The following is a 20174-nucleotide window of genomic DNA, read 5'->3' on the forward strand; positions in this document are numbered from 1 at the left end:
AATAGCCCATATGAATGGAGGTTTGTGCAAGATTTGCAAGCTATTAATAACACAGTAGTGCCTACAGCTGCGATTGTGCCAGACACAAATTCAATTTTAGCTTCATTACCATCCAGCTCCACGCACTACACAGTCATGGATTTATGTTGTGCTTTTTTCTCAATACCGTTGATCCATAGTGTCAGTTAAAATACAGATGCGTAACTGTTCAGTGCCCTAGCAGAGTGAGCAAAAATCTGAATGTGATTGCTCAACCTACATGCGCCCTGTATCCATTCATGAGCTGCAAAATGTTTGTTTGTGTTTCCGAGGAGTAGGGAAAGGATATGAGGATTTACGAGCAGCTGTAACACTGTAATAAATGCCACTCTAAAGCAGTCCCCGCTACCTGAGAGTGTGTATCTAGTTTGTGGAGACCGGGCCTATCTAGTTTGTGGAGACCGGGCCTATCGTTGCATGCCGTATGAAGAGTTGCATGATTTCAGCTATTTAGCATATCTAATTAGCTTGACCAGAGAGGTAGAGTCTGCAGAAATAGCCTTGCTGTATCCCATACTACACAAACACAGAAGGAAAAATCACACCAGCTCAAGAAGTAGCCAGGCTCCTTGTACCTTGGTATGGTATATACGTTTCCTAGCAGGAACTTAAGTCTCTATCTAAAGTCCTAGAGAGTCACCTTAATGCCTCGTGTAGAGCTATGTTGGCCGAAAATAAAGAGTTGCAGGAAGTCAAAACACTGGCCTTACAGAACCGCATGGCACTTGATCTCCTGTTGACGGCACAAGGCGGAACCTGTAAACTTATAGCTACTGAAAGTTGTTCCTGCATCTCTGACGCAACAGCTGACGTCCTGGACATGGTACATGACACGGAGCTAGGCATCAAAGAGTAACATGATAATCATGGTTTCAGTTTTGGGAACTTTTCAGGTATCTTTGGGTCATAGGGGCTGGTTAAATTCTTAACTACTCTTATTGTCACAAGTCTCCTCCTCATCCTCCTCTTTTCATGTATGGTTTCAATAATCAAGCTGATAGTGAAGAAGACTACAAGGTCTGTAATTTAAGCACCCCAGACATGTGTAAGAGCAGACATTGCTGCAACTAACGGTTTGGCTGCAAGGTACTATGATTATCAAGGTTTTGATAAGTGGGTACAGAGTCCCCGTCTGGATGACATTACTTTAGAGACAGTGAAAAAGAGACTTCAAATTTGTAGAGAAAGAAATGTTTTTTGTAAAGCGATGAACCGAGGGCCGGATGGAGAGATGGTATGTTTTCCTAAAAGTAAAGTATGGGAGGAACATATTAGTTTAAACTTCAGTGTTTATTGTAGTCGTATGCTTATAGTCTTATACAAATTTGGTGAGGGTCATCTCAACAACATGGATATTAAAACTACCTTGATTTTTGAGTTTTCATCACACGGTGTGACCGTGGCGTCAAAGTTTGATTATACGCCATCAAAACAGAAGGTTGTTGTATCTGTATAAAATCACAGTATCAGTGGTCATAGATTCCTTTGATGTCTTAGACGTTGCAAAGGTGCAACGTCTAAGAGTGTTTTTGACCTAAACAGATCTATTAATCTGTATGTAGTGATAATAATAGTTATAGGGCCATGTGCTGGCAACAGGAAGTAAGCCTTGTTTTATTTCTTTAATTCGATTTACATAAAATTTTCACCATGTGATCTTCACTTGATGGCATGGACCGTGATGCATGATCGGTGGGCGTGGTTCGGCCTTGCGTGACGGACGGAAGTGAAGCGTTTATCCTTCCCGCGATGCACAAAGCGCACGCAACACGGAGCCGTTTCGCCCGGTCCCTGTTCACCCTCCCCTGCAGTGACATAAGGTCCCGAGATCGCAAGTGCTCGGGCCCGCGCAGTGCTGCTCGCAGCCCGAGTTGAGAATGATCTTCGTAATGCATGATGTCGGATCTGTTCTGAGGGTGCTCCTGGTGGTCTGAAAATGTAATAGTTAAAGGTAATGGTAATCAGTATTAATGTTATGATAAATAACAGGCGATTGTTATGGAATTTTCGGAGACACTGTCTCCTCTCCTCTCCCTGGGTCAGAGTGCAGCTGGCTGTCGTGTTTGGGGAAGTGCGAGAGCTTGGGAAAGATCAAAGGCTTCACTCCCTAGACACCGCAGATATGAGACTGCGTAAGCAGGCAACACTGTATCCAGAGCTCGAAAATACATGATTGTTTAGGAACTAGCTGACCCATAGATTCAATTGTCTGTAGGGGTTTAAATTGTGACTGCAGGAAAGTAGACTTCTGAATATGAGAGGACATCATGCACAGTTGTTGTATCGATGAATTATGATTTTCTCCTTGGCCAAGCTTCAATAAATATTTCAGCATAAGACCTCAAAGGGCTCCTGAACACTTTCTTCACTGATGAGTTGACCACTGACCAGCAGATTGTCCACAACAATTGTGTGTGTGTGTGTGTGTGTGTGTGTGTGTGTGTGTCTACCTGCTCATCTAGGTATTCCAGGTTACGTTGGAGTTGAAGGTCTAATATGTCCTCCTGAGCCAAGCAGTACACACAAGCAGTACAACATTGACACACATGTAAATCACATAGACACCTACTGTACAGCTTTCAGATAGGACAGCAGCAAAGCAAAACATAACACCACAGCCAATATGCTACTCATATTGGAAGTCTACAGGTAGACTGTCGGGGGACACATGACACATGGAACCTCTCATTCCTCCTCTCCCTCTTCATCACATTAATGTCTCAACAATACATGTTAATGACTCAGGGTTTTACTTGCCTAGAGAATTGCTAGGCGCCCACCTCCGTCAAATTTCGTGCCGTGTCTGCCTCCCTACCAAATTCTAGTACAGTGAAAGCCGCTTATAGTGATCACGTTTGTCCCAGGCCAAATTAATTACTATAATCGGTTAATTACTATCAAAGAATTGCATAGTTTCTGTATGATAGTCCCATAACTTGAGGGAAAGCTAAGAGCGCCACATATACACACACACACTCCGCTGCACACTTCCCTCTCTCTCTCTCTCTCTCTCTCTCTCTCTGACACACACTCACACACACAAACAGTGTGATTGGACACGTGTAAACTCAGACTGGGTATAAACTTAGAATTTGTGAACCTAGACAATGTATGGAGAGCCGGAGGAGATGGCTTGGCTTGGTTTGGCTGTGTGCAGCGCAAATGATAGACATAAATTACTGAAAGAACTGGTAGAAACTGTAAAAATAACTTTTTTTACGGTCCAAACATGTATGAAAAGACCCAAAATGATCAGTGTAAGCGGACTCAGTGGAGTTGTGCATTGCTCTCCAGGTGTCTGCCCCGGCCTTGGTACACTCTCCCCATGCTGGTTGAAATTGAGGTGCAAACAAAACGGTGACATGCTTACTAGGAATTGTCAACAGTCTCACCTGTGGTCAGAAGCTCCACAAGGTATCTTAAATGGCATGAGGTCACATTTCCAAAACTGGGCAACTCTCTGGACATGTGTTTGTTTATACTGGTAAAACTAAAATGTTCTCTTTCAGTCAAGTGGTTCCTGTCTCCTATAATTCTGCACTTGAGACTGCCCCATTGAATTGAAATTGGTGGAGCCAATGTAGGGTGTATCTAAGGGTGCTCCGATTGATCGGCCGATATTGCCTCTAATTAGTTTGATCGGGGATCTCTATAAACGGTGGAGCCGATCAGATGAGGCAAAACAAACAGATGTCAATCATGAAATGAAACGCTCAAAAGAGATGAGAAGAAATGGAGATGGCTCACTTTTCATTTTTTTCAGTAAATACTTTTGTACTCTAACTTAGGTAGTTATTTGATGAGTACTATTTCTTTTTTTCCCCAGAGCTGATGGTGGAAATAGTTAATGAGTGAAGCACCTTGCTTCTCTTCTCCTCTCTGTTGAGAGTTGCACATGTGTAGTATTGATTAAACTATGGCTGCATCGTGGTCTTTGCTGGTCTGCTTCTCTGTGATGTGGGTACAATGTAGGTTTGTACTCTGTGAGATCAATACTATTCCAAACAATCTGCCCCAAAAGTCCTGATCGGAACACCCTTATCTGTATCCTGAACTAATTTTTCTCTTGTGTGTAGACAAGGAGTCATCCAATTCATTGTTTTGCCTCATATAGCGGTCAATGGCTGCCCAGCCTCAACTGGTGAGCTGGGACATGAGAGGGGGGAGAGCCGGCTGGAGACATTTTAATTGCTTCAATGCCGGTAGTTACATGTGGTCTTGGTGAAGACCTGATTTTAATGAGTGGCATTAATGCTCTATCTGACCCATTTTAAGTTTTATTTTCCCTGCGAGTTATCTCACCCACACATACACGCACACTGACATGCGGCTTGCCTCACATATGAAGGGATCAGGAGACGCTGCAGTGACACAGTGAGGAAGATGAAGTGATGTTAACTCAAGTTGAAAGAAAGTTTTTGTTAATTTAAAAGTAAATGGTCTGTTAATAACTTTATCAAACCACCCATTTATATATATATATATATACACACACTGTGTATATATATACACATACCTTTTTTTTGTCATGATTATTTGGTCACAAGAGAAACTCATGGAACCTTTCCTGTGTCTCAGAATCTTTTAAAGGGAGGTATGGGCTTAAAAAGTTTTAACCTTTTGGGGGAAATTTGTGACTTTGACTGCGCATATCTTCTTTAATGTTGATCACAGAAAAATTATATTCTATTCAGAATAAAACAGTTCTCACCTAGTTTGAAAACTCTTTTTATCCTATCCCCTGTATAAAAATAACAATATGAGTGACTATATCATATATATATATATATCAGTATACAGCAGGTAAAATAAGTATTGAACACATCACCATTTTTCTCAGTAAATATATTTCTAAAGGTGCTATTGACGTGAAATTTTCACCAGATGTCGGTAACAACCCAAGTAATCCATACATACAAAGAAAACCAAACAAATAAGTTCAGAAATTTAGTTATGTGTAATAAAATGGAATGACACAGGGAAAAAGTATTGAACACGCTTACTGAAATTTATTTAATACTTCGTACAAAAGCCTTTGTTGGTAATGACAGCTTCAAGACGCCTCCTTTATGGAGAAATGCATTGCTCAGGTGTGATTTTGGCCCATTCTTCCACACAAACAGTCTTCAAATCTTGAAGGTTCCGTGGGCCTCTTCTATGAACTCTGATCTTTAGTTCTTTCCATAGATTTTCTATTGGATTCAAGTCAGGTGATTGGCTGGGCCATTCTAGCAGCTTTATTTACTTTCTCTGAAACCAATTGAGAGTTTCCTTGGCTGTGTGTTTGGGATCATTGTCTTGCTGAAATGTCCACCCTCATTTCATCTTCATCATCCTGGTAGATGGCAGCAGATTTTTATCAAGAATGTCTCGGTACATTTTTCCATTCATCCTTCCTTCAATTATATGAAGTTTGCCAGTGCCGTATGCTGAAACCCAGCCCCACACCATGATGTTCCCACCTCCACACTTCACTGTTGGTATGGTGTTTTTGGGGTGATATGCAGTGCCATTTGACCTCCAAACATGGTGTGTATTATGGCATCCAAAGAGTTAAATTTTGGTCTCATCTGACCAGACTATATTCTCCCAGTATTTCACAGGCTTGTCTAAATGTTGTGCAGCAAACTTTAAATGAGCTTCAACATGCTTTTTCTTCAGCAATGGAGTCTTGCGTGGTGAGCGTGCATACAGGCCATGGCGGTTGAATGCATTACTTATCGTTTTCTTTGAAACAATTGTACCTGATAATTCCAGGTCTTTCTGAAGCTCTCCACAGGTGGTCCTTGGCTCTTGGACAACTCTTCTGATAATTCTTTTCACTCCTCTGTCAGAAATCTTGCAAGGAGCACCTGGTCGTGGCCGGTTTATGGTGAAATGATTTTCTTTCCACTTCCGGTTTATGGCCCCAACAGTGCTCACTGGAACATTCAGACGTTTAGAAATCCTTCTGTAACCAATGCCATCAGTATGTTTTGCAACAATAAGGTTGCGAAGGTCTTGAGAGAGCTCTTTGCTTTTACCCATCATGAGATGTTTCTTGTGTGACACCTTGGTAATGAGACACCTTTTTATAGGCCATCAGTTGGGACTAAACCAGCTGATATTAATTTGCACTGACAAGGGGCAGGATTGCTTTCTAATTACTGATAGATATCAGCTGGTGTCTTGGCTTTCCATGCCTTTTTGCACCTCCCTTTTTTCATGTGTTCAATACTTTTTCCCTGTGTCATTCCATTTTATTTCATATAACTTAATTTCTGAAGTTATTTGTTTGGTTGTTACTGACATCTGGTGAAAATGTCATGTCATAGCACCTTTTGAAATATATTTACTGAGAAAAATGGTGACGTGTTCAATACTTATTTTACCCGCTGTATCTCTACCCTCCCTCCCTCCATGTCTCCTGCACAGTGGTGAGCACACAGTCATCACAGTGACGTCAGAAAGGCAGGTAGCACCTCCCACCTTCCAGCTCCTGTCCCAGCTGTGGGACAGGATCGTCCACAAGCCCTGACATTCATATTCGATTCGAAACAGTGTCATTTACACCATGTTTTAAGCCTAAAAGTCAACCAGAAGTGGCTAAGTTAGCGGATTGAAGGCACCTCCTCAGAAGATATCAGAAGACATTTAATGAATGACGGGCCTTGCCGTCACTTGGCTGACACCACACGAGCAGTATGGAGGCATGTCATGTTTTTTCTGTTGCTTTATTACGTCGGAAGATTTGGTCACCAGTTACTTCAGTTGTATTGGATTCTGATTCTTCCAAAAGAGTTTTGTGGACTCAAACACTTCACCCACCCCTCCTTCGGCATAGTGGTAAGTAGATATGAGCGAATTTTCATCTCTTGATGAACTATCCCTTTAAATATGCAGATTAGCTTGTTTGGTGAATTAAGGAGAAATCTACAGATGCAGACAGAGGGTAGTAAAACTAATAAACAAACAAATCTAAATGTGTAGTTTTGGACATGGAAGCCAGAAAAAAATGTTTTTGCCAGTGTCCTGCCTTAAACAGTAACAGCATAATTTTGATTATAGGCTCCTCATCTAATAACTATTCATTTTATTAGTTTGTCATTTGCTGCTAGATCTTTAAAACAATTTTTTTTTACATTCATAAATACACCATACAGCCCTCCCTCAAATATAGGTACGCTGAAACTAAGTCCTTGTCACCATCAGTTATTAATAATTATTATTTATAATATTTATTTCAAAGTTCAAGACCTTTTTTGTAAGGATTTCAATAAAGTTGCTGTATTTTTGCAGTGCTTTTTCCAGTAAAATTAACAAAATGAGTAGGATAAGAGAGCCTAGTTGTTGCAACTAAACAGAGCCCTACTTTGTAGTTTGGAGGGTAGGTTGGTTTGCTTATTCATGTAGAGAACAGTCTTTTTCAGTTTTGTGTGAAGATTTTTGTTGATTTTTAAGTGTTATTTATTGTGCAAAAATAAACAAACTATTAGTTAGAAAATTCGATGTGCTACTATATTTAACCTTTTGTTTTAAAACATTTTTTTATAAATAATTATAAAAAGTGCCCTTTTTCTCACTTGAGCCCGTCACTTTTTCTCACTTGAGCCCCACTTTTCTCACTTGAGCCCCTACATGTCCCTGTACCACACTAAGTGTTATAACTATTGTGTACTGTGCCTTACACCACATGGGTGACTTCATATGTTATCCAGTCGATACATATGTGTACATTAGTGGCACATACCATTTTATTGTGGATGGTAGGGGATACAGGGTAGTTATGGTGGTATAATCCTTGGCTTAAGGACCTCCTGTCGCCAGAGTAGTCATACTGAAGGAAAGAGGAAAAGTAATAAGAAAAGATGGAAGGTAACAATGGAGATGTTATTTAACATTGTAAAAGGGAGTAAGGTGAGTGTGGTTACAAATAGGGCTATCGCAATATTTTATTTTTGCTAAACAGTTAAAATCGCTATAAAACTTTGATAATTGATATTATCAAAGTTTGAAACAATGTCAGTCAATTTAACCTTTGACTTAGTTTAAAATTTGAGGAAAATTTGAGAATAAAATACGAATAAAATTACATTTTGTTTTGGAGGTCCACTGACGTCATTACGATCTGAGATAATTTTCACTTTTATTCATTATGGACTATAAATTAAATTAAATAATAAACAAAGGTTTTTTTCAAGGAGCCGGAAAGGCAGAGGTACTCTCTCATAACTATCATAACCCTCTCTGTACAAATAAAGCCACACACACACTCACTCACCTTTGGTGAGCCGAGAGATCTTCTCAGGCTGTAAATTGATGGATCAGCATAGATCACATCATCCCTCACCTTCCCTGGAAATCGGGCTGATAATGATCGAGCTGGTGAGGCAAAGTTTGGAGGCACCGGTGAGTAGGGCCCCCCTGACGAGGAAGAAGATGACCTAGGCACAGACCTGGAGCGTGGCTGGATGGACAGTCGCCTCATGGATGATTCCATTCCCCCATAGTACTGTGCCCCCCATGGGTCCCTGGGCATTAGGTGTGCATACAGCTGATGAGGTCCATCCCTCAGAGGGTGACGCTGCTCCGCAGTCCAGCCTCTATCATATCCCCCCACAGCAGAGACGGAGCAGATGCTGTCTGGTCGGACACCTGATGGGTATATAGGGAACTCCTCCACATACTGGGGACCACCAGGATAGCCACAGTAGTCAGCAGAGACCATCCGATTAACTGGGTAGTATTGAGATGGGCTGAAATAACAGGATGAGATGCAGAAAACTTCCTTATCATAAGTCATCTCAATTAATCAAAGATAGAATGTCATTGACCTATAGTTTGAGAGTAAAATGGTTAACATTGGATTTATTGAGCATGGCCTCTTAATTTTGTTTAATAAAGGTAATGCTGAAATACGAATAAAATTACATTTTGTTTTGGAGGTCCACTGACGTCATTATGATCTATTATAATTTCCACTTGTATTCATTATGGAATATAAATGAAATGAAATAATAAAGTGTTTTTCAAGGAGCAGGAAAGACAGTTTGATCATTTATTAAAGAATGTCAGCACAATATCTGTGTGATTTCAGTATTGTCAGGACTCTCTGGATTTCAGCTGTTACAGTTTCTTGACATTTGGTCCTTTTATCCTTGTATTTCGAAATTATAAAGTGATACACTGTGCTGGAGATGAACATTAAAACCACTTTTGGAAATTTGTATTTTCAAATTTTCTTATTTCTTTTATTTCTTTTCATTATACATCTTTTAAATTAGTTAGGTAGATCTATGTTTTGCACCCCAAAGAAATTTGACAATTTTACTGACAATTAGTGCCACAGGTTTTTTTTGTAAGTCACTAAAATTATAGGAGGGTTTGCCTACCATAACCTAAATGCTTTGATATCAACATTTCACAATGTAACTGCATGCCATCAAAAGAAGTTTAAGATAATAAATGATGAAGGTGCAGAACACAGCCACTGAACTGCCAGTTAAGGATAACTGTTAATGGCATACAGTACTGCTGCAACATCAGTGTTTTATAGTATACCAATGTGCAGTGTTATGGTTCCCCTCTTCTCCATTGATCTACCTGTTGATGTCGTCCTGGGAAACCATGCCCCGCCTCTGGTTGACCCACTGCTGCAGCTGAGCCATGGAGCTTTTCCTCTGAGCCACCCTCTCTGGAACTGTCCTGGGCACAAAGCCTCTCCTCAACACAACATTCTCTTGCTGCTCCCTGGGGTCCTGCAATGGACCGACAACGCTCTCTGAATGTCCATGAGAGGCACGGTGTCCACTGTTCCTCCTGGACAGAGGATGTTTGTTATTGCCGTTGTGGGACATAATATTGGCTGGGCAAAAGCTGCCCCAACCATTTGGATGATGAATTAGGTGAGGTGCATGACCAGAACCAGGTTCTCCTCCATTATCTTCACCTCCTCTACTTTCTCCTCTCTCAATCTTTTTTCCCTGTTGATCTGAGTGGTGAGTAGAAAGCAATAGTGTTTGAAGGCTGTTGGCCTCATTAATGTTAGGGTGGGTGGGCAGGTCGGTCTCAGTTTCATTGTGTGTTTGAGGTTGGGGATGCTGCTGAGGGTCAGGTGCCTTGGTCACCATAGTTTGGTTGAGATCACCTGTGGTGTCTGTGTAGTTTGTCCTGAGAAATTTGAAGGGGAAAAAAAACATAAGAATACACAGGCAGTTTGAAGCGTTTCAAAAATAAACCAATTATGCTATATAAGCAAAAAGAGACTTCAAAACCTCATCACCTGGCCAAGTAACTGAGCCAGTGTCTGACACATGAAATAATCGCCTAAATTGGTTGTCTAGAAATATGTTATTATTAATATTGCTTTCATGCCAACACCAGTTGGTCCAGAAACAAAATGGTCCATCATTCATTTCCTTTAACCTTTTGTCTGGTTCATGCATCGACTGGAGTTATGAAAGTAAAACAGTCTAATGTTGACCCCAAAAAAACAACAATTGGACAGTTATGTGACTGTTTTCTTTTATAATTATCATCAGGAGGTGTAGCAGATCATCCAAGAACCAGAAGGTTGATGGTTTGATCCCCAATACTCCGGTCCACATTCCATAGTGTCCTTGGGCAAGGAAATGAGCCCAGACCACTGCACCAGCAATGTATGTTGGTATGTGATAGAAAAAGTGCTTTGTATAGAAGTGCTGTGTGAATGTATTTGTGTATGTGTGTGTATGTGAATGATTGTGACTTGTAGCACTTTGAGAAGTCGATGAGACTTAAAAGCTGCTATATAATTGCACTCTATTTACCATTTACAACACAATGCCAAGAGGCAAATTAAACTCCACTGACTAACCTTAGGTCATACTTAGTGATTCTACTTTTTGTGCCTTGCTTTTTGCTGCATATTTACCCCGTGCTCGTTTTTGTCACAGAACCAGCTGCGCAGCATCCACCTGTTTATTCTCCCTCATCTGCTCCGGCCTCAGCCAACCAGCTCCTTTTGATTTCCACTGCCTGCCAACCCCCCCAGCTCCAGCAATCGAGCAATAAACTTTTTGTTTTTTTCTACCATCTATCTGCTGTGTTTGTGTTCTGCACTTTGGGTCCGCAAGAGGCCAATTATAACAGAGCAATCTGGCCAACATGGACCCTGCAGACACAATACATGACTCCACCCAACGACACCACGCCATATCCAGTCAAGGAGTTCTTCTCAGACAGCATGAACAGCTTCTCCATGCGCTCACAGACAGAAACCGCACTCTGGTAAATCAAGTTTCTGAATTAACTCGACAACTCTCATTACTCCCCCACCCCCAATACCTCCTGCTCCTACTGTTATTCAAGATTCCTTAGCTACCACCCCTGAGCCCTTTGCCCGGAGATCTGAAAACATGTCTTGGCTTCCTGCTCCAGTGTGGTATGGTTTTTCAACAACGTCCCTCATGGTTTCCAGCTGACCGATCTAAGGTACATTATGTTTTGGGATTGTTAAAAGGACGTCAGTCCGGTGATTATGCTTTGTTTGACAGCTCAGTGGCTTGATGAGGATTTTGTAGCTGGTGATTTTTTTTTTCAAGTTTGTGACATATGCTACTCAACAGTAAGAATTCCTATTTCTATTTATTATTGTTGGGACATGGTTTTTTGTGAGACCACACTTCGGCCTATATGGGTAGTCCAAAGCCTGAAGCCGCATGTTCCTTTGTTCCGGAGAAAACCAGAGCAAGGAACTCAGTCTCCCAGGGGCCTCAACGTCACACAGAGGTGTGAAAACCCCCCCAGGGACACAGGTTTCAACTCCCATTGGTCACTCTGGACCCCATGACCTGTGAGGTCACCGGGCCAATATAAGGCCTGTCCCCACTTTCTTCTGTCTCTTCCTACAATCCTTCCACAGGAGGGAAGGCTGTCGAGCCTCTTCTCCAGCTCACATCTTCTCTTCCCATCCAACTCTTCGAGAGGAGCACAAAGGTGCAGCTTCCAGCTCATCTCACCAAGGAAACCTCCTCGCACTCCAAGCTCTACCAACCCTTCAAGCAGCGACTCGATGTCCTGCTGGAAAACTTCAGCCAGCAACTGAGCTACACAGCTCAACAGAATCACTAAGGCGGGAGCCACACAAACCAGCAAGACGACTTCACAGAACTGCGAACTGCACAGCAACTCTTTTTCCCCTTTCCATGGACGGGTAACACAACTGGGCTTAATAATTATACTAGGCTAAGCAAGACTGTTTATTCGATTCTGTATGATGTTTATAAGTTTGATTTGTGGGGTTGTGATATTTTGGTTCCAAGTTATTGAGAAAGTAATGTTAGTCTGTTATGCTCTTCACAGTCTTTCGTTGCATCCAATCTAGTAACTTTGTCTAATTTGGCACAGACACATGCATATTCCTTCACCTAATTAGCTCGGACCCCCGCTACATGTCGTAAGGATTCCAATAGGGAGGGGAAGGGTGTTATCTTCAAAGTGGCCAGCCGCCATTTTGGAAGCACATAGACACACACATGCATACTCACATACCTATCTTTGTTTAGTAAGTACACCGTTAGTAATTTGTGTTTTTATACTTTATTATATTCATAATAAATGTTTTTCTTTCACAATTTTTTTTTATTAATGTTGCATAAGTGAATTTTGCCAACCTCTACACTGTCAAGAACTCCATATCCTTCAACTTAGCTAACTATATGGTAATTTTGGTTATAGTTATTAATTTAATTGTTAATCAGAGTTCCAAATTTGTAGTTAGTACTTTTATGAGACTTAATCAATAAATTGGCTATCTTTTCCCTTCCTTTGAAGGGTGGTGCCCCGAGGTAACTTTAATCAATTAAAGTTATTATTTAATATTAATAATAAAATATTTATATTTTATATTTTATTTTGATAACCAAATTTATTGAATGCCGAAAGGCACACCATTTTATGGTATCACGTTTAATGCAGTGGAAGACAAGATGAAATGCCAAAAACACTACTTGTCTCAAAGTGGGTGGCATATTTTAACAGATGGCCGTATTGGGCAATTGGACATGATCGTCTAAGGCAGAGGTCACTAACAGGCGGACCGCGGTCCGAGTCCGGACCCAGAAGCCGTCCCGTACGGACCCGGACCTACAGCCAAAACAGAACTTTATGATTTAAAATCTGACGGGGCGCTTCTATTTGTAAGCGGCGCAGCTTTTGTAGTCTTTACGGTAGTGGTTTAGCGGATGAGGAAACGCACAGACCAATTGCATGCGAGTTAAGCCATCCCACGTGATACTACTCAGCCAATCAAGTCTGTGCATTCCAGGCGGTAAACATTGCGACTCTACAGTGCAGACAGATGAGAGAGTTAGAGGCAAGTTACACATGAAAAGACGGTAGAAAGAAAAAGAAAGATAGAGATACAGGTAGAGAAAACAAAGGGAGAGATACAGAGAGGTGAGACGGAGAAAGTTGAGAAACAGAGGAGTGAGACGGAGAAAGGGAGAGATACAGAGGAGTGAGACGGAGAAAGTTGAGAAACAGAGGAGTGAGACGGAGAAAGGGAGAGAAACAGAGGAGTGAGCCGGAGAAAGGGAGAGAAACGGAGGAGTGAGACGGAGAAAGGGAGAGAAACAGAGGAGTGAGACGGAGAAAGGGAGAGAAACAGAGGAGTGAGACGGAGAAAGTTGAGAAACAGAGGAGTGAGACGGAGAAAGGGAGAGATACAGAGGAGTGAGACGGAGAAAGTTGAGAAACGGAGGAGGGAGACGGAGAAAGGGAGAGATACAGAGGAGTGAGCCGGAGAAAGGGAGAGAAACAGAGGAGTGAGACGGAGAAAGTTGAGAAACAGAGGAGTGAGCCGGAGAAAGGGAGAGAAACAGAGGAGTGAGACGGAGAAAGTTGAGAAACAGAGGAGTGAGACGGAGAAAGGGAGAGAAACAGAGGAGTGAGACGGAGAATGTTGAGAAACAGAGGAGTGAGACGGAGAAAGGGAGAGAAACAGGAGTGAGACGGAGAAAGGGAAAGAAACAGACGAACAAAGTGGGGGAGTGGGATATAAGAGGGGAAGAAAGTGATTCTAAAACTGTTCAATTGTTAAGATGTGTTGAGATTTATTATCTGTAAAATTGGTTGAGACTTTTGAGTCAAGATGTGAAACAGAAAAAGGGAAATTCAAGCTTTTGCTCACTTTATTTTATTTTTCTGAAGTTAAGCCCTTTATTTGAACATGCACAATTTTCACATTTTATTTATTTTCTCTTATTTTGAAATGCAGCCCTACTTTTATTTAGTTAATGAGAGAACATTATACATATCTGCAATCATACATATATGTTCAGTTCTATGTTACGTGACAATAAATATTGTCAAAGTTTTTGAATCCTACTGAATTCATTTGATTTGACAGTCAGGTATTTAGTACATGCAGATGTTGATACAACTACTAGGCTACTTAAATATATATCACACTAAATAGTTAGACATTATGATCTTCCGGACCTTTGCTTCAAGACATTTTCTCTAACTGGACCTCTTTACATTTTAGTTGAATACCCCTGGTCTAAGGGTATGTCCTGTATGGCTTGCTGTATGTATGTGAAAAGCACCTCTGCGTTGGCTGAACGATGACTCCTGCAGCCTCACTCATAGCTGTGATCCATTTCTCCTGCTCCTCATGGCTGTCTGTGCTGAAGTAGTACGTCCTGGTCCGAGCGTGCTCTGCCTGCAAGCAAAACACAATGGGATTCTTCAGCTCCTCCTTTTCACACTCCTCCAACCACGCCTGCAGAGGGAGACAAATCACAGAGTGGCAGCACATAAATATCACAGATGTTATTTATGTTAGCAGTATGATGTTAACACTGACAACCAGTAAGTGTTAACATCATACTCAACATCCAAATTATGTTCATTATCCGCAACTTCATGTTCTCATGCAATAAAGAAACATCATATGAAGACATCCAAATAAAAGGTAATTCCACTTTATTACAAGTGGATTTATTTTCACACTTCAGGCTATTGTTTGTATCATTTTTAGTAGTAATCTCACCAGTCAGACCTGGGAACTTCATAAGACTACATGCACTTGTTTCATTTCAGATTATCAGATATGAGAAATGAGCCTGAAACTGTTACAGAAAACAGCTGCTGTTAAGCAAATTAAGTAGGTCAAAGTTGAGCTAGAAGTGGGTTTTGTATATAGGTCTGAAAATGGAGGGTGTTGAGAATAATTTTTGGTTTATGATACTTGAATATTAATAAAATGGCTTGACTTCAGTTTTGTTTGATTATTATTATTCCCTGTTTCTCTCTGTTTGTGTCTGGCCTTTGTCATGAACCTATCTGGCTGCTCATGCCTCTTCTCCAGACAATTTTTTAGCAATTGTTATTATTTTTATTGTTACTGATAAAATGTATGTAAATTAATGTGAAAATAAGAACCGGCTAGTGATAAATCAAAATGATTTAAATGCATCTAAATTCTAAAATTCTACACATTCCATTACACTTCCAAACAATACTTCTGAATCCTTCAATATCCTCTCAGATCACAGATCACAAATAGAGCTTTAAAACAGGTGTGTAGAGTTGAATAACAAAATCCCCAGATGTACATTTAAACAACAGAGTTGGCATGCGCTCACTCTCTTAACAACCAAAACAAACAGGACAAGTATTATGCTTGAATTCTTGTGAATGCAGGTATTCATCTAAAATGCAGACATTCAGTAGAAGACACAATCATGCATCCTTCCCATAGGATAATTAATAAAAAGAAGTTAAGTACCCCAATCCACCAGGAGTCAGAGGGCCAGCAGGCCTCATGGACCTCGAAGGTGGGAGGGAGAGAAAACAGTGACGGCAGAAATGGTAAAGGGTTCCTGTTTCAAAAGGTAATTGTCACTGCTAGTCGGTGTGACACTTTGGGCCGTAATATATTTTCATTTTTTTCTATTTTCTTTCTCTTGGTAGAAGAGGAAAGAAATCTTACTTTATTGAGAATGGCATTAAGGAGAGTGCATAACTCCGCCCATGCCCAATAATCCTCTTAAAGTCAATTAAGGGGCACCAAATTGCACACAGTCGTACATATCAGTCACCTTAATGTGTTTCATAATAATTAATGAATTATTCCCTTGGAAATCAGTGAAATGTGAAAAAACAACATATCTCACAGTGTTAAAGACAGTGATAAAAAATTACTGGATTTGCCCCTTGATCTGGATTAGCAACGAAATGTAATGTGTAATGTGTTCTTCTCTGAACCACACCACATCCTTCTAACACATTTCGTGGTAATCAAAGTCAAGTCAAGGTAAACTTTATTGCCAATTCTGCCAGATGTACAGGACATAGATGGGATTGAAATGCTGTTTCTCTCTATCCCTGGTGTAAACATGAGTAGACAGAACATATAAGTATGCAACATATTAAGTACTCAAAAGAGAACACAATATAGTCAAAAGTCAAAAGTCACAGGGTAGATGGGATGTGAGTGGTGCAAACCAGAATAGTGCAAAAATGGATTGAGAAGTGAAAAAATTTGATGGAAAGTAATTTACATCCACAGGATGAGTAAAATATCCGTTAAAAATAGCAGATTTAGTATAATAGCCGCATTAACCATAAAAAAAGACAATAAATTATTTTATGTAGATCTGAATAACAGTTACTTTTTCCAGTTTTTGTGAAATCTTGCTTACAAACAAATAAATATACAAATCAACCAACAGACAGAGGATAAAATATTCTTTACCTTCTTTGTCCTTGGATAAAAAGATGATGCATACAAAGTGTATGGGGAGGAGGACTTAAAAACCAGCAAATGCATTTCACGCAACTGTCAACTCTGTGAGCATTATTTACGTGCCTGGTGTTTTCACAGCCATATTCACTGTGACAGGACATTCGGATTTTAAATACAGATCACACACACAAACAACTAAAAGTTAACCTCAGTAAATATCTCCTATAGATACCACTCCTACAGATACCACTTGTACATGTCACTGTACAAGTAACTCCACGAAGGACAAATCGTGTGTGGGTAGACAGTAAATGCTAATGGTAAATGGTCTGTACTTATATAACACTTTAGTCTTGATGACGTCTCAAAGCGCTTTAAAGTGCAGTTGCATGCACATTCATACAGTATGGGCAGCACTTTTTCTATGAGGTTCAATTCGGGGTTCGGTATCTTGCCCAAAGACACTTCGGCATGCAGATCGGGAAGACACACATGTTAATACAGTGCATCTATGTGCAGCACTTTCTTACTGCTGGAACAGAAGAGGGCAGCATACAAATCACAAATCACATCACATTCAAAAGTAAAGATCACCATTACTGACTGCACTTGACCTTCTGCTATAAGACAAAAATCTGGACCTGAAAAAAACATATTCTATAAAGAACCTCATTCTTCAACATCAGATATCACATATAAATATTCTCCCCCACTAAGAAATGTACATAAAATGATCTTTGAAACTGTATCTTTTGCAGCTCAATGATGTTACCATCAACCCCAAGAGAATAACTTTGTTGTATTTATTAATTATGTATTTATTACACATTTTGATATTTCTATATTTTCTGTAATATTTGCATGTTGAAAGCAACCATAACCAGTCAGTGCTATTCATACATGGCGGATAGTTGTAGGTTTATTTTCAAAATCCTATTAATTAAGTGACAGAAGTAACCTAGCAACAGAGGTGGATTTGTGGGAAGTGTGAGTGTGTGTGTGTGTGTGTGTGTGTGTGTGTGTGTGTGTGTGTGTGTGTGCTTCTGTCCTTTATTGTCCTTTTGTTCTTTCTTTCAGGTAGTTAGGGAGGGAAGGATGGATGAAGGAATGGGCAGAGGACAGATATAATTTGCTCTCATAGGATACTTTTTTTGAATCCAGAAAATCCAATTATTAGGATATTTTCGAATCAGAAGTTAAGAAACAGAAAAAAAGACAGATGGAAAAGCCAGAACACAAAAATAAAATAACACAATTAAACAGTAACATTAGGAGAGAGCAATATATTGATGAAGGAAGTAACGAAGAAACAAAGGAGGGATTGATGGTAGAACAGATGCATGGAGGGAAAAGTGAGAAAAATAAAGAATGAAAGTTTTTTTTTAAACGCAAGGGAAACAGAAATAAATAAAGTAAAAAGTGAAAAAAAGACAAACATTGTAAAAAATATAAAGCTAAAATATAAGGCTCATCCTTGTCTACACATCCACACAATCAACAAACAGTTAACGTCAGTAAACAGCTTCTATAGATACTACTTGTCATGTCATTGTACAATAATATTATCTTTATTTGTATTGTAGCACTTTAACAAAGTACTTAACAATAAACAAGATGAAATTCACAAACAATCAGAGTAAGCAAATAATAATAATAAAGATACAAATAATACAAGTTATAGATATCATATGATAAAAGCTTTTTTATAGAGATGTGTCTTAAAACAAGAGATGAAACAGGTAACTGATTCTGCTAGTCTAATCTCTTCTGGCAGATTGTTCCAAAGTGTAGTGGCCCTCACGGCAAAAGCTCTTTCTCCTTTGGTGTTTAGCCTTGATTTTTTAAATGGCTAGCAACTCTTTACCAGAGGATCTCAGACTGCGTCTTGGCTCGTAGGGAGATAAAAGGTCTGAAAAATAGGGAGGGGCCAGCCCATGTCTTGCTTCAAAAGTAAAACAAACAGGGAGCCAATGCACACATACACACACACACACACACAGTATATATCCACACACTTGACCTTGTACTATAATGAAATGTCAAAATTGGACATCCAATAGAACTTCCACATAATCCTATTCTGTCAGACCGTAATTTATTAACTTTCGATTTCTTATTACCAGACTACATGCCATTAATGAAAAACGCCTTTTCTATCTGATAGTGCTGTAGCAAAATTGTATAGTTCCAGTTACATTTAACTCAATATCATCCCTCAATATAACTTTAGAATTTTCTCCACTGAGAATGACCATCTCGTCGATAGCACTGCAGACTCACTATGATTAACATTAGACTCCAAAGCACCTCTAAAAAAGAAGCGTGTAAAACATAGTAAATTAGCTCCCTGGTAAAATTCCAACACGTGAATTAAAGCAAGCTTCAAGAAAACTAGAAAAAAGGTGGCACTCCAACAACTGTTGAAAATCACTTATCCTGGGAAGGTAGTCTTAAGGTATATAAAAAGGCCCTCCACAAAGCAAGAGCTGCCTATTATTCCACATTAATAGAAGTAAAAAAAAAAAAGGTTTCTCTTCAGCACTGGAGCCAGGCTGACAGAGAGTCACAAGTCCATTGAATCCAGTATTCCCCCATCCCTGATTAGCAATATCTTTATGCACTTCTCTGACAAAAAAATTCTAACTATTCGAAATAAGATCCACCATCTCCTGCTCTCAATTGATGCAAATACATTATCAAGTACAGAAATCTCAGGAACATCTTAGAATTCTACTAATTATTTAGACAGCTTCTCGCTGATCACCCTTGATCAGCTGATCTTAATTATCTCCTTGTCTAAACCCACAACTCTTATCTTAGATCCTATTCCTACAAAGCTATTAGAATAAATTGTGCCACTAATAAATAGTACTTTACTGAATACAATCAATCTATTGTTATCATCAGGATATAAACCACAATCCTTTAAGCTAGCCGTAATCAAACCCTATCTCAAAAAACCCACGCTGGAACCAGAGGTTTTAGCCAACTACAGACCAATATCCAGCCTCCCCTTCCTTTCTTAAATCAATGTAGCCAATAAGCTGTGTGAATTTCCACAGGAAAGTTATCTATATGAAGACATTTAGTCAGGGTTTAGAGCTTATCATAGCATGGAGACAGCCTTGTCAAAAGTCACAAATTACCTTCTCATAGCTTCAGATCAAGGGTTTGTGTCTGTCCTCGTCCTGTTAGATCTTAAGAATAAGAATAAGAAGTCCTTTATAAAAAGACATCAGCAGTAATAAGTAGAAATATAAAAGAAATATATAGAAATATAGAAAAATATGAATGGAATTAAACTATTATAAAGTGTAAAGAAATATATTATTCGAGAGAATATGTACAGTGAATAGATTGCACATGAACTGTTTATATTGCACAGACAGATGAATATTGCACAGTTGAGAAATGTTAAAGTGCA

The 20174-nt window shown here is 39.7% G+C and overlaps 1 protein-coding gene across 13 annotated transcripts in view; it reads right to left on the reverse strand.

The window, feature by feature from the left end:
- plekha6 (pleckstrin homology domain containing, family A member 6) overlaps positions 1-20174 on the reverse strand; it is a 168807-nt gene that overhangs the window by 53648 nt on the left and 94985 nt on the right. For 8 of the 13 annotated variants that reach the window (XR_007032573.1, XM_047339265.1, XM_035151670.1 and 5 more), the window contains 5 exons: positions 14607-14782; positions 9622-10188; positions 8300-8774; positions 7769-7855; positions 2490-2543 (listed from right to left, as the gene is read on the reverse strand). Coding sequence is in view for 12 of the 13 variants with exons in the window: in XM_047339265.1 (XP_047195221.1) it covers positions 2490-2543; positions 7769-7855; positions 8300-8774; positions 9622-10188; positions 14607-14782 (1359 nt within the window). In the remaining variant the exon portion in view is untranslated. The remainder of the gene's footprint in view (positions 1-2489; positions 2544-7768; positions 7856-8299; positions 8775-9621; positions 10189-14606; positions 14783-20174) is intronic. The other 5 variants (XM_047339267.1, XM_035151675.1, XM_047339268.1 and 2 more) reach the window with 4 other exon arrangements.

Source organism: Hippoglossus stenolepis, chromosome 3 (genome assembly GCF_022539355.2).
Source record: "Hippoglossus stenolepis isolate QCI-W04-F060 chromosome 3, HSTE1.2, whole genome shotgun sequence".
NCBI classification, from domain to species: Eukaryota; Metazoa; Chordata; class Actinopteri; order Pleuronectiformes; family Pleuronectidae; genus Hippoglossus; species Hippoglossus stenolepis.